Below are 15,465 nucleotides of genomic sequence, written 5' to 3'. Positions count from 1 at the left end.
CAGTTCCCTCAGCCTGTCCGCATAGGATAGGTGCCCCAGCCCCCTCACCATTTTTGTTGCACTCCACTGGACTCTCTCCAATTTGTCCACATCCTTTCTGTAGTAGGGTGCCCAAAACTGAATGCAGTACTCCAGATGTGGCCTCACCAGTGCTGAATTAAGAGGAATAATCACTTCCCTGGACCTACTGGCAACACACCTACCAATGCAGCCCAGTATGCTGTTAGCCTTCTTGGCAACAAGGGCACACTGTTGGCTCACATTCAGTTTATTGTCCACTGTACCCCCAGGTCCTTTTCTTCAGATCTGCTGTCCAGCCAGTCAGCCCCCAGCTTGTACTGGTGCATGAGATTGTTCCCTCCTAAGTGCAGGACTTTGCACTTGTCCGTGTTGAACCTCATGAGCAGGGATCTGGGTTTTCCATTTTCCTTGGGAAAAACAGAGAAAGCATGGATTTTCCCTTTTAGAAGATAACCCCATGGATTTCCCCCTTTTGCAAACAGCTCTGCAGGATGGCTGAGTTCCAGCCTACAAGAGCTGTTTGCAAAAGGGGCAGGAAAACCCTCAACCCTGCCCGAAGGGGAAGGGCAGGGTCCAGCACTCACGCTTGCTGGAGGCTGCTGCAGACTCACTCTTCTTGCTGGAGGTAAGTGGGGTTTGGGGGTTGCGAGGCAGGGCTGGTGGGGGAAGCTGGCCAGGCACTGAAGGAGTGGGGAGGTTTGCAGCCTGCTGGGCACTCCAACCGGGAGGGGGTTTGTAGCCTCCCTGCTCCCGGCTGGAGTGCTCGGCAAGCTGCAAACCCCCGAAGCTCCTGGCCAGCTGCAAACCCCACCTCCCAGCAGGAGTGACTGGCTGGGGAGTGCCCAAGCTGGGTGGAGGCTGAGGGAGTGGGGAGGTTTGCAGCCGGCCAGGCACTCCAGTTTTCAAGTTGCCAGGAGCGGCGGGGGTTTGCAGCCAGCCAAGCACTCCGGCTGGGAGCAGGTGGGCTGCAAACACCCTCCCAGCCAGAGTGCCCAGCTGACTGCAAACCTCCCTGATCCCTCAGCCCCCAGCCAGCTTGGGCACTCTCTGGCTGGGAGTGGGGGTTTGCAGCTGGTCAGGCACTTCAGCCAGGAGTGGGGACACTGCAAACCCCACCTCCCCCAGCTGGAGTGTCTGGCCAGTTGTAAACCCTGGGTCACAAACACTGCGCAACCCTCCCTCCTGCCCTCCACCAGGTTCTCTGGAGCACAGCGTGTGCGACTGGCGTGGCAGGGCACAGCAGGGCCATGCACAAAACCTGCCTGCCGCTATAAGCTCTGTGCTGCCCTGACCACATTTCCTGTGTGTGCACAGGGGCAGCGCACACCCGCCTTGCCCCCGTCCCCCACATAGATCTCTGGGGCGCGGGTTCCCCCATCCCCCGGGACTGCGTGCTGCCACTGGGAGCTGGCCCCGCCTGAGCCTGCAGCAGGCAGGCAGCAGGGGGAAGCTGGGTTGTGCTCCTGCTGTAGCAGCCACTGCCTTCTGTTGGGGGCAAGGGGATGTGGACCTGGGTCCCTGGCCCCATAGCCCTGGCAGCTGGGGGCCCCCTCCAGCAGGGCTGGGGTGCAGGAGCTGTGGGTGTGGGATGAGGGGTGCCAGCAAGGCTGTGGGGGGTGTGGGTGGGGAGTGAGGGTCACCAGTGAGGCTGTGGGGGGCATTTAATTTTAACCATGGATTTGGGGATTTTTATCAGAGAATTTGTGGGTTTTTTTATCATGGAAAACCAGGATCCCTGCTCATGAGATTCCTTTTGGCCCAATCCTCCAATTTGTCTAGCTCACTCTGTATTGTAGCCCTACCCTCCAGTGTATCTGCTACTCCCTGCCAGCTTAATGTCATCTGCAAACTTGCTGACGGTCATCCTCCAGGTTGTTGGTGAAGACATTGAACAAAACCAGCCCCAGGACTGACCCCTGAGGCACTCCATTTCATACCAGCTGCCAACTAGACATCAAGCCATTGATTATTACCAGGGATCCTTGTTTTCCCTGGTTAAAAAAAAAAAAAAAATCACAAATTCTCTGATTTAAAAAAAAAATTGCAAATTTTCTGATAAATCCCCAAATTCCATGATTAAAATGAGAGCCCCTCCCCTCCCCATGGCCCCCCTGGGCCTGCTGGTGTTCCTCACTCCCCTCTCCCCCACCTCCCACACCCTACAGCTCCCCCAGCCCTGCTGGTGCCCCTCACTGCACATTGGGATTGTTCGTTCCTGCACTCTCAGTAAGGCTTCATTAAAGTAGTGGTGTTATTACAGACTCTTGTTTGTTTTGCAAAATGCTATAACTTTGTGTTTCAGGTTACAAATTTAATTAACAGCTTACTGCCTCATCATGAAAAACATTACAGTACATTTTGGAAATGAAATGCTTTTCCATCATAATCATCGGAGAGTGTCTTAAACTTGTAATCCAAACTTGAAGGGTCATAAAGAGGTTTTTGTGTTAGACTGTGCTTCAGGGTAGATGCCAGATAATACTACTCCTGTATGCCTTTATTTGGCCTTTCTGAAAAATAAGGGCTATCTAACTTACCTGGTCTTAATATTCATCCATGCACTATTGCTTGTGTGTGACTGGTATTTTATTAGGAGCAACTGCTAAAGTTAATATTACAGAGCAGTTTGTACAAACCTAGTTTTTCCATGTGCTTCTGACAATCTGAAAATATGGGATAGTTTTACATACACGCTTCTTGTGTATGCACACACACACACACAGGCAGCAGCAACTGTGATTTAGGAGTATATTTCTAGCAAAATGACAATATACAGTGAGCTAAGGCTTTTTCTGGAGGTAATGACTGAAGTGTAAAATTCCAGCTTTAAAACCAGGGATCCAGTCCTATGAACCTTCTCATGTTAATGCTTATTTGTACAAATTGCCGGGAAACAACAGGCTTTGCTGAGAGGAGTAATAATTGAGTGTTTACAAAGATTCCCAAAATGTGCTGTACTATTCAGGAAATGATGCATTTATTTTATTATGTCATTGGTACTTTGGAGCATTGTATTATATGTATGTATGTATCATAATCAAGGATGTAGAACCTTTTCTTATTTCTTCTGTATGTTCATAGGATGCACTCTGCAGATACAAGCTGTGTGCTTCTGTCACATGCAGGTTCTTGTGGTTAACATTTCATCCCAAACTGATAAACAAGGACAATGTTTTAAATTATAATCTATACTAAATATTACTGAGATAACCTAGTGAGAGATCTGGGAAATGGTGAACACTGGGGCCATAGAAAAATATCCCTAAAATTTTAGAGTTTGAGTTGCTAGACCCAGGACACTATTGAAACAGGAACATCTTCGAAGTTTTAATAAAGCAGTTAAAAGAAATTTCATAAAGTAAGGCAAACACCCTTAGTCAGTGAATGTTAGCTTCTAGACCAGCTATGTTTCAACAAAGGTGCCTTGAGATCCTATTTTTCAACAAAGGATGCCTCAGGGTGCCAGTCAGGCTAAGTGCAGACAATCAAAAAGCCTGAAGTGGAATAGGTTCAGTCTTCCAGGTTCCTTTAAACCATGTAGACTGGATGATAATGAACTGAATTGACGTTCACTTTTCAGTTAGGAAAGGCAGCCAGATGGCTGTATCGGCCCAGGCCAGAAGCTGGGGGGGTGCTAGAGCACACCTCCCAGCTTGCTGGCCATTGCAAGCCCATTGAAGCAGGGCTATGCCTGTTTGGCTACTCTGCACCTGCCCCCAACCCCTGCTGTCATCCCTTGCAGGGGGTTGAAGAGCTCCCCATCTAGGTGCTGGCCCATGTGCGGGGCAGCTAGGGGAGTTTTCCTGGCCTGCACCAGGGTCCTCTGAGCCCTGGTCTGCCCCTCCTTGGGGGAGCAGAGGGGGTTCCCCTCTCCCCCTTTCCCACACAGCCAGCTGAGTTGTGGCTCAGACTTACTCCTGCAGGTGGCATGGGGGAGTAGTCCCCTGGACCAAGTGCCTGTCTTTGCAGCCAGGCATGGGAGTATGGGGGAGTCCCTGCCCTGGGGTCCCCCACACATGGTCTGGGGGACTGCTCCCCCCTCCCACCTGTGGCAGAGGCTGAGCCAACCAGTCACACAGGGAAGAGGGAGAAGGAGGGGGAGAGAATTTCCCTCGGCTCCCCAGGACAGGGTAGCCCTGGGCTGGAGGAAACCCCTCTGCCCCTACCGGGCAGAGGCTTTCCCACAGATGCCTGGCTGTTGAGGGTTGGGGGACAAGGCACCAGCTGAGGGCCTGCTTCCTCCTCCTGCCTGGGGCAGGCGAGCAGCTTCTTGGCAGCAAAGGAAAGTGGTGGGGGTCGGAGGGAGTTCTTGGCTCTGCACAGCAGGGCAGACCAAAACTTGTTCTGGAACAAAGCAATGTTGATGTGGGTTAATATTTGTAACCCATACAGAAAAATAAGTAGATAAGATAATTTCTAAGAGCTGTTCAATCTTTGTATATTTTTCCCATAGTCCATCGGAAATGCCAAAACCACAAGGAATGACAACAGCAGTCGCTTTGGGAAATACATTGAGATTGGTTTCGATAAGAGGTATCGAATCATTGGTGCTAACATGAGAACTTACCTCTTGGAAAAATCAAGAGTGGTATTTCAGGTAATGCTGATACAATCTGTTTATTGCGTGTTATATGATTATAACAAAAATCTTACTGCCAACTAGTGCTAGGTACCTCTTATGACTAAGAGGTCACTAGGATCTTGTAGCTGTAATACACACCCAGACAGGATAGAAACTAAGTCAACTTGTAAGCATATTAAACATTTATGCTTGCAAAATCTACATTTCGTTTACTGACAGTAAGAATATGGTGTATATCTAAGGATTAAACGCCTTCAGCAAAATAGTGGCTATAAGTGTTATGAGTGGATTTAGGATTTAAAAAGGGGGAGGGGAAAGTTTATGGTGCTTTGTCAAATATAACACAACATGTATTTTTCTCCATTTGAAAAGAAACTAGAAGATGTACTAGTCAGCTAGGGGCCCAGGGCTGTATTAGTCGGGTTAAGATTGAAACAAAAACATAACCTTACTGGAATGTGCGTTAATGTGCTATATCATATATCGGGGGTTTTCAACCTTTTTGGGTTGGTGTACTCCCAGTGACTGTCGAGAAGACAGGATTCCCCCAGCAGCCAGCTGACGAGCTGGAGGGCTCCCACAGCCGATCGGCGACAGTGACGGTGGCGATTCCCACTGCCAAGTACTCCTTGAGGCCAACCCACGTACCCCCAGGAGTACGCATACCCCTGATTGAAAACCTGTCATATATTATGCATAGAAAAACACAACAAACTAGGGAAAAATAATTAAAATATGTTGTTTCATTAGTCCTGTAGTCATTAGAATTAAATGTACATCTTTTTTTTCAATTCATAAAACAAAACCTTGCGTTCTTGACAGTGCATCCAATGCTTCACTGAACATTATTTTCACACCTGAGTTAAGGTTTCCACACCTGATTTAATGGCCTTGATTTAATGGAGTTGATGGCTTTTATCTCCCGATGCATCTCAAACAAGGCCCAAGATGTCATTCTCCCACTTTATTCAGCCTTGGTGAGGCTGCAGCTGGAGTACAGCCTCCAGTTTTGGGCTCCACACTTTAAAAAGAGCATGGAGAAGCTCAAGAGAGTCCAGAAGAAAGCCACTCGCATGATCAGAGCAGGCCTTATGAGGAGAGGCTGAGAGGCACAGGACTCTTCAGCTTAGAAAAACGTAGGCTCAGAGGGGACTTTGTGGCAGCCTATAAATATATCAGGGTTGTAAATCAGAATCCAGGAGAATGTCTGTTCACCAGGGCTACCCTGGGGAAGACAATGTCCAACGGCCACAAACTGCTGGAAGCCTGTTTTAGACTGGATGTCAGGAAAAACTTCTTTACCGTCCGAGAGTCCAGAGTCTGGAATAGACTCCCCCCAGAAGTGGTGCAAGCACCTACTCTGGGCACATTCATGTTGTGTTTGGATGCTTATCTTGCTGGGGTCATCTAACCCCAGGTGACTTTCTGCACCTTGGGCAGGGGGCTGGACCTGATGATCTCATGAGGTCCCTTCCAGCCCTAATATCTATGAATTTTTTTAACTAGTTAAAGAGTTTGCACAGCTGTGAAATAGAAGCTACATTATTAGGAGCAGCTAACAGGCAGCAGAATCACAAAAGAAAGTATAGCTTGATTAGTGGTGCATCATCATTAAAAAGGGTCATTAACACCTATGGTATGAAGAGTTTAGAAGGAGTTAGGTAGATGATAATGAGCCATGAACGTTGATTCCTTCATTACTGCCTCCATAGCAATGCTGCTGCCATTGCCAGGCAGTTGATTTTGAACTGGGTGGACCAGGAAGCAAAGGGGAGCTCTGTCATGATGCCTGTAAATCATTTCTGTTTGGCATTATTTAAGCAAATGGCAATCCACGATTTAATCTGTTGAACGTGTTTTGTTTTGTTTTGTTTTGTTTTTACCTGATCCTCCTAACCTGTTCTTACTCCTTTCATCTATTTTTATCCATCTGTCTGTCATGTAGGCTGAAACCCCTGGACATTTGTTGTCTCTTTTGTATTTCTGTCTACCATCTATTACAGTGGGGTCCTAATCCTTGACTAGGATTCCTAGGTACATAATACAAATAATAAATAATACCTTATAATAGGCATTGTTGTGGGCTATTATGTAGAAAACCATAGTATTTTCTAATTAGTGGATGTATAGAGGCCTATTAAACCTAAGATTTATTTGGAGAGGTCTGTTGTTTGAAGTTTCACGGTTCTGAGTGTTTATGTTTATAATAGTGGTGTTGACTCAAAGATGTAGACTGCATGACTGCATCTCTCTAATATTAATATATGTTGTTTTAAAAGTGTCAAAAGTCATATAATGTTTCAGTAGTCCCTTCACTAGAATCCTGCAACTGAGGCATTGTTACTTATTTTATCAACTGTAAACTTTTAAGTAAGACCATTTTAAACACTGACAATATTGTGTGCTAATTTTTTAATTTTTTGCATATGTATTGTTTAAGGAAATTGTTGAAATAAGAGAGAAATTTCAAATTTACTTTTCATATTCCTTGTGGATTTTTATGTATTGCTACAAAATGTCTTAAACATAGAAGCTTTATTCTATTAATAGTTGTCTGGCAGTAGTTAAATTCTGAAATGTAGCTGCTTCTGTTTTCTTAAAGGCAGAAGAAGAGAGAAATTATCATATCTTCTACCAGCTCTGTGCCTCTGCAGCATTATCCGAGTTTAAAACTCTACGATTAGGTATGAAATTCACATCCAGTACGTTTTGCAGTCAGTATGTACAATGTATTATTTCTAAGCTCTGTGAGTTATAGGCCCAAAAGAAGAAACACTGGCTTTAAAGTTCTTATTAATCCTGAGCTTTTTAAGTTGTTACAATAAAGTCTACTCAAAAATAGCTAAAATGACAGTTCACAGACAAGTTATTTCCAAAGAAAAGCAGACTAATTATAGCCTTCGGTACAGTACAGAGATATGTACTAACCTGTAGAATATTTTCCTGAGGCAAGGATAGAGTTCCCTTCACTTGGGTCCTTTGAAACTCACCTAGTAGAGACACAAGCCTGTAACTTGTCAGGTCCATACTTGTGCTGGTGAAGGATGATTTGAGCCAGTGCTGTTCAACCTGTTGGCTCAATGGACCCAATGACTGGCATTGGGTTGGATTGGACCCTGTGGACCATAATCAAGTGTTCGCACCTGGATTGGGCCCTGCATGGCCTCAGCTGGCCCCTTCATGCCAGAATCAGGCCCTGAGGCCCCACCCAGTCCTGCATGCTAGCATTGGGCTCTAGGACCCTGTCCTGGGATTGGGGCCCCATTCTGCCTTCACCTGGCCCTGCCTGCTGGGATTGAACCCTGCACAGTTTCTTTCTGACCCCATGTTCTGGGATCAGGGTCCTGCACACTGGGATTGGGGCCCTGTGCAGCCTCCACCTAGTCCTGCTTGCTGGGATCAGGGCTCTGTGCCGCCTCCATCTGGCCCTGCACAGTGGGATCAGGGCCTATACCTGATCTGGTGCACAGGACCACAGAGCATGGGGACCAAAATGTCATGGCAGTGGGGACTGGATATGGGGTGTGGATTAGGGGTTAAGTTCTCCTGGTTTGAGCTTTCTAATAAGTCCTTTTTCTGTCGCTCTCTCTACATAGAGAATTCTGATGTTTCTCATGTCAGTGTGAGCTTCCTGGGCAGGCTGTACAACGTATAGTATCCTCTCTCACTTGTTTCTAGTGTTTTAACAGTAGCTAATAAATATTTCACAATTTATGGGCAAGTATGAGGACTGTCTTTGCTATGCCACACCATTTTGGTTTTGGTTTCCATAGAAAGCACAGACTTGATAGCTGCTCTGGGGCAGACAGTCCCCTTTCCCATCCTGCTGTGCTTTCATGCACAGTTACATCATAGCTCAAAGGAAAGCTGCACATAGAACACTACCTTACAGAGATGTGGTTTGTTACAAAGGACACAGAAAATCTGTTGAAGGAATCAAATGGATTTAGAAACATTTAGCTGCAATATCAAACCTTCTCACAGACCTGCTTTAGTGTACCTGATACATGTGGTTCAGAGATTTTAATATACTGAAATATTTCGAAGTGTGAGTTCTGCCAATCAGTTTAAGAAGTTCAAGAGGGATCTAACAGTTACATAGCATGCTATGAATTTCTCCTTTAGAATATGTAAAAGATTTGTTATTCTTTATTGTAGGGAATGCAAATTATTTTCATTATACAAAGCAAGGGGGCAATCCAGTGATTGATGGCATTGATGATGCTAAGGAAATGTTGAATACCAGACAGGCCTGCACTTTGCTAGGTAATTCCTGAAAACAGCCTGCACATAATTCTGCCTTTGGTATCATGGTTTTTATATTTATATTTGTCAGTTTTATTTCATTTATTTTATATTGCATTTTAAAAAGGAAGAGATTTGGATAACTTTGGGGATCAAGATACCTGTATTATATTTTTTACAGTATTACACAGGCAGCCAGGAAAAAGTATTACTTAGATAGCAATAAATGCTGGAGTCTGATTCTCTGAAAATGCAGTCTAAGCAGAAGCATGGGTGGTTTGCTAATGAATTATTAAATATTTTAATAATCCTTCCTTGCATCTTCTGTCTTGCAGTAAAACATAAAGTTGGGCCAAGTAACGTTTGCTGGTATGAAAGTCTATGCAGATTATCAGTGCACAAGAGTGAGATGGGAGGTCATGACAGCAGATTTTATCATCCCTTCTTACAAATAATTGGGGGTCAGCATTTTTATCAGCTGTGGTTCTGATTTCTTTACTTCACTCAGATGGTTTTTATTCATCCTGTTTCAGGAATTAGTGATTCCTACCAGATGGGAATTTTCCAAATCCTTGCTGGAATCCTTCATTTGGGCAATGTGGGATTTACATCTCGGGATTCTGACAGCTGCACAATCCCTGTAAGTTGTAGATGAGTTAAATAGCATCATTTATATTGTGATATTTCTGTATGCAGTTTGTTTACAGAGACTCCCCATCACCCATCATGCAACAGTATGAAAGCACAGGCAATTTATTTCTAGATCAGTACCACTTTCCTTCCTTCCCTTAAACATGAGCCAGGAAACTTGTTTCCTCTTTCCTCTCTCTCCAACCTTGAGTAGCAGTTGCAGTTTTGCCTTGCTGGTCTGCAGTTGCTGTCAGTATTCTCAAGAGGCTAAACTGTTTAGTCTGCGCATATGCCAACCTTTCCTATGTTAGGGCATGGTAGCTGAGTTGGCCACCACTGGCACCATATTCTTAATCTAATGGACGATTGCCTTGTATCATCAGTACTAGTAGGACTGGCATAGAGACTTGCCATTGGAAGCAGGCATAGATGAAGTGTTTACAGATGGAACTATAGTCAGACTCATTGTATTCCCAAAGTAGTGCTTAAGAATGGCGTTCCATCTGTAAACACTTCATCTATGCCTGCTTCCAATGTCAAGTGTCTGTGCCAGTCCTACTAGTACTGATACAAGGCAATCATCCATTAGATTCAGAATATGGTGCCAGTGTTGGCCAACTCAGCTACCATGCCCTAACATAGGAAAGGTTGACATATGCGCAGACTGAACAATTTAGCCTCTTGAGAATACTGACAGCAACTGCAGACCAATCAGCAAGGCAAAACTGCAACTGCTTCTCAAGGTTGGAGAGAGAGGAAAGGGGAAACATAAGCTTTCTGCCATGACATGGGGGTATTTCTCATTTTTCAGTCTTAAGAACAATTATCATGAGAAATGAGAAATACCACCACATCATTAAATTGAGCTGCTTAAATCGTGTCCAAGCAGTTCTATCTTTACATTGGCAAAGCTGAACTTTACCCTGAAGGATGCTGTTATATGGGAACTGAATAAAGTGATGAGCATTTGAAGCATGTGATGAGCAGCAAAGGAGCATATTTATACTGATTTTTTTACTTTGGGTAACTTTGTGTAAGACTTCCTTGTTCTAATTCAGTTAGTGTTGTAGATAAATGGAAGACTCAATTAACTGGATTTTCCAGATTAAAATTTAAGTACCTCTGGAATCTTATGCTGCATGGAGTATAATATGCTTCTGAGATTTTTAAATAGAAGTGAGGGAAAGAGTTGGAGATATGAGGGTAAGTTACTGGGTCCTCAAAATCCACTTGTCTGTGGGAGAAGAGAAACCTTGTTACTTGTTAGGCAGCTGTTCAAGGACACTTGTTTGGGCAGTAAACCTGAAAATTGTGGCTAAAGGAGTTCTTCATTAATAGGAAAGACCTGTGTTATTGTTGTTTGATATATTGTGAAGGTTAGGCTTTAGGAGAAGCATACAATTAGGTATGCTTCTCCTAAAGCCATGGGCAGCAGTTGACTGAGGTGTTGCAATGTGAGCATGTAACTGCTTCAGAGTGTGGTCATCCCAGGCACTTCTGTTTCCAAAATAGAAATCTGACTCTCTCATTTGAACAATTCAGTCTGAAGGCTAACTAGCAACTCTTCAGGTTGGTTCTCTGACGTTTCAAGTTTTTCTCTGGATTTCAGTGGGAAAATACTTTTTGTGGTATTTATGTCTGAGACTAAATTGTTCAGGCCCTTTGTTGCTCTCTACTCATAGTTGACTTTTGGATTGGGTAGCACTTGTTTAAGTGTTTTCAGTGCACTGGATTTATTGGTGCGTCTGAATCTCACTTAGCTTAGCACTTGTGCAGTAGACAGCAGGAAGCTGTATTAACAAACACACTAACGCATCTTTTTAATTCTACCAGTTTCTTGTATAATTGAGAGGCAGTCTTAAATTGAATGCAAATAAAAATTAATACATACCTGATATAGATTCTCTGATTTTTACTAGGTCAGATCAGAGTTTAGAAGAATTGTTTTAAGTCAGTATATAACTCAAAATAAGTCTTTGACAGCTCACTTTTGTCTGCGAGTGCTATGTCTGGGTGTCTTCCAAGTTAGCCCAGATCAATACACAAAGAAAAAGTAGTAAAATACATTTGAAGGTGAGTTATTATTGTGACTTCAGTGACCACACTAATTTAATGAAGTATATGAGTTGGAGAAACAAAAAGTTGGGTAATTAGATGCAAAAGGAGCAAGAGAGACGGAGTTGTGCTGTTGTTGTTATGAACTTTATGCTTGAAAAATCCTCTTGCATTGTTCAAGCATTGGACAGGGATAGACCTTCAAACACTGAATGATTCAATGTGTAATACTTGGATAAATAATTCTAAGTGAATTATTTTTATTTTAGCCCAAACATGAACCCCTCACTATCTTCTGTGACCTGATGGGTGTGGAGTATGAAGAAATGTCTCACTGGCTTTGCCATAGGAAGCTTGCTACTGCCACTGAAACTTACATCAAGCCAATTTCCAAACTTCAGGCTATCAATGCAAGAGATGCCCTTGCCAAACATATCTATGCTAATCTCTTTAACTGGATTGTAAATCACGTGAACAAAGCTCTGCATTCTGCTGTAAAGCAGCATTCTTTCATTGGTGTGTTGGATATTTATGGGTGAGTCTGTGTCAGGGATACATGGGGTTATGTAAGTATCTCATTACAGAGAGCTAGTGTATAAATTTGTGAGTGTATTTAGTTTGTATCGCTATATAAAGAAAACCACCAAAAAAAGCTATTGCTGGGTAACTGTGATAAAAAAGACATCAGTGAGTTATTTGGTATTTGCTTTAAAAATGTTCCCCAACATAATATGTTCTGGCTTTCTTAAGTGGATATTAGATTTTAGCAAATTTGCCTTTGTTAGCTCCTTACTGTCATATGGGTTGCCCCTTGCTTTTAATAGTAGCTGCTGTCACACTTTCTTCTTGGAAAAGTTGATGATATGTCCTTTTTCATCTTCAGGCATGTTCTGTAGTTAGGAGAGGAGGAGTCAGGTGCTCTACCACTTGATTGTGGTATGACCTACTAGATGCCACTGATTGTTCTTTGTAAATTTGATCAGAGCAAGTTTAAAATTACAGGGTCACTTATTATTCCTCTACATTATATTAGCAATGTTGAATGATTTTGTTTTGTAGGTTTGAGACATTTGAAATAAACAGCTTTGAACAGTTTTGTATAAACTATGCCAATGAAAAACTACAGCAACAGTTCAATATGGTAAGTAGAAAGTTATTGGTACCTGTTCCTTCCACTTGCCATCACGAAAGTCCATCCTCTTAATTGGGTTCCCAGTGTCACAGATAAATTCCTTCAGTATATTAATTCACTGGTTTAGACACAAATTTGAGGGGAGCTGGGGAGGTCAAACACATCTAGAAGTAAGATTTTAAAATTCTGATCACAGTAATAATTATCAGACAAAAGCAGTGCTTTACAGCTAAGATCCTGAGCTGGCTTGTTAATACTACTACATAAGTGAGTTTGGAGTCAGTCAGACTTATGTAAGCTCCACTGAGAACCTCTTCTGTGGCTGCAGACATTCACTGCTAGAAATCTGCCACCTACATTTTCCTGTGGTTTGGTGCATGCTGGCAGTGTTTTTAAGGGTACAGCCACTTCCTAACATAGAGTAACTGAGGTGTGAGAGGAGCCTTTTCTTTGTTCTGAAGGGAGCACAATTCTAACAGGTAACATCCCTCCTGACCTCATCCTCTATGACAGTTTATGATTCTGTACCTTACTTGAGTCATGAATAACCAAATTATTTACACGAGGGAGACTGCTAAAGTTCCACTGGAATGTTTGACTAGCTTTAAAATACATATAGTTAAACATTTTGGTACAGCAGATTGTTCTGGGGAGCTGGAATTTTGTGCTGTAGGGTGACACCATTTCATAATACTGTTGAGCTAAGCCACTAAAATAGTTTCATATTTTGTATTGACTGGGTTTTCTATAACTATCTTCAGGCTTCACCTTCTTATACCTCATGATTAAAAAATGCACTCTATATAACTCTACATGATTCAGTTCTGCCATCAGCTGTTCATATGTGCTTGCCTTTGGTGAGTGGGAAATGTTTCAGTGTATCTAAGGGCAAAATTGTACCCAAATAGGTGGGGAAAAAATCAAGTTGAAAAACATCACGCTACCAGAATCAGTCTCCAGTATTACTTGAACTTGATACTCCAGTGATAAATTGAGCTATATATGTACTACATGCTTGCTAATTCTTTTAAAGGAGAGTGACTGCTTTCACATTTTCTTTTTGCATTTGGATAACTAATGTACGATTCTTTAGTCAAATTATATTATTCAGTTTCCTATGAGGAATTAACTTACCATGTAATGCAGCTGCTAAGTGATTTAAATGTAGAGTGGCTCCCAGGAGCTGCTTCTGAAGAGTGTCTATTTTTGAAGATACTGTGCAAGCTAATGTAATAAAAAAGGATAGACTGCTGTCTCAGTATAGTTCTCTGCTATCCTAGTGACATGTGCAGGAGATCTGCAGTGTATGGATAGACTTCAACATTGAATTAGGAGGGCAGGCAAGGGCAAGTCAGAGTTTGTTGAGTTTTGCATCTTTGTTATCCAGGTGCCTCTAAATGTTATCATAAATGTTCGTGTGTGTTGCGTTATATTCTGTATTTTTTTTTGGAAGTCATAACAGTTGTACTGCATACATTATGCTTTAGGTTAAATACAAAACATAGTATAAACTAGAGAAAAGCTAAAAAAAAAAATTTTTAAATCCATTAAAAAAAATACATCATTGGTGTGTTTAAGACTGCTGGTTGAATATTTTATTATCATGATCCTTCCCCCCCCCGGCCGCTTTCACTTTCAGTGTACATATCTTATTAAGGGTATGCATTTTTTTAAAAATATTCTTTGTGAAACCTTTCACAGCTTCATTTTTAGTGATGTAGTGAATCCAGATAGACTTTTTACACTGAAACACTTACATTCTTTTGGCAAGGTTTTGACACACAAATTTGATCTAAATCAAACATACATTTTAGTATAGGGGCTATTTGAGAACAAATGGGTCTCAGATAGTCTCTCTCAATGGAAAACATGCAAGTTATTAGGGTCTTTGTGAAATATGGCAAGATCTTGATTGATAAACATAGTTGTGTTAGTCTGAAGTCAGGTAGAAGACAGGGTAGATTTCATATAGACTATATATCTACTTTAATCAGTCTGTAAGGTATAAATTTACCCTGCTTTCTACTAAGATCTTGAATGTCAGCATAGCCCTAATTCATATACAAATGCAGGGAAAGCATTTATTATATAACTTGTTGGTTTTTTAAGAAAAAAAATCTATAATAATTTTGTCACAGTATAATGGGGAAAAATAAACAAGTTTTTAAGAGTGTATGTGTGTATATTATAGATATTTCACATGCCTTTGTTCACAATGTGCATTTCCCTTTGATATGTTGAGATAGGAAGAAAAACCCAGGCCCAAAAAAGTACTAGAAGGAAAAGATTAATTTGCCCTTCTTCCACTTGTTCATTACAGTATTAGTTCAGTTTTAACTTGCTTATTACTCAGTGGCCGGGTCTAAAATGCCAAGAAGCAATCAAGTTAGAGGCCATTGTATTTCATATGAATTTTTATACACAGATATTTTGTGTTGGTTTTTTTTTCTTGTAGCATGTGTTTAAGCTGGAACAGGAGGAGTATATGAAGGAACAAATTCCATGGACCTTGATTGATTTTTATGATAATCAGCCTTGTATAAACCTCATAGAGGCCAAAATGGGCATTCTAGATCTGCTAGATGAGGAATGTAAGGTAGGTTTTCAATAACTTTACTGTTACACTGGAAGCTGCATGCATCTCCTGTTTCTATGAACTTTATGTAATTCTTATAGGGAAAGGTCATCTGTAGTTACCTGTTGTTTTCATGCTGGTATTAACTTTTTTGGAGGGGGAGAATTTCAGGAGAACAGAAGTCAGGCATATTCACTCCTTTTATCTCAATCCACATACCTAGAA

The 15,465-nt window shown here is 42.3% G+C and overlaps 1 protein-coding gene across 4 annotated transcripts in view; it reads left to right on the top strand.

The window, feature by feature from the left end:
* The window catches only part of MYO5A (myosin VA), a 195,308-nt gene that overhangs the window by 107,759 nt on the left and 72,084 nt on the right, over positions 1–15,465 (top strand). For all 4 annotated transcript variants that reach the window (XM_059714677.1, XM_059714679.1, XM_059714680.1 and 1 more), the window contains exons 6-12: positions 4,475–4,618; positions 7,206–7,287; positions 8,762–8,869; positions 9,382–9,488; positions 11,803–12,068; positions 12,593–12,674; positions 15,121–15,261. In XM_059714677.1, the coding sequence (XP_059570660.1) occupies positions 4,475–4,618; positions 7,206–7,287; positions 8,762–8,869; positions 9,382–9,488; positions 11,803–12,068; positions 12,593–12,674; positions 15,121–15,261 (930 nt within the window). The remainder of the gene's footprint in view (positions 1–4,474; positions 4,619–7,205; positions 7,288–8,761; positions 8,870–9,381; positions 9,489–11,802; positions 12,069–12,592; positions 12,675–15,120; positions 15,262–15,465) is intronic.

Source organism: Alligator mississippiensis, chromosome 11 (assembly GCF_030867095.1).
Source record: "Alligator mississippiensis isolate rAllMis1 chromosome 11, rAllMis1, whole genome shotgun sequence".
Taxonomy (NCBI): domain Eukaryota; kingdom Metazoa; phylum Chordata; order Crocodylia; family Alligatoridae; genus Alligator; species Alligator mississippiensis.
This window is presented reverse-complemented; position numbering and strand designations above follow the sequence as displayed.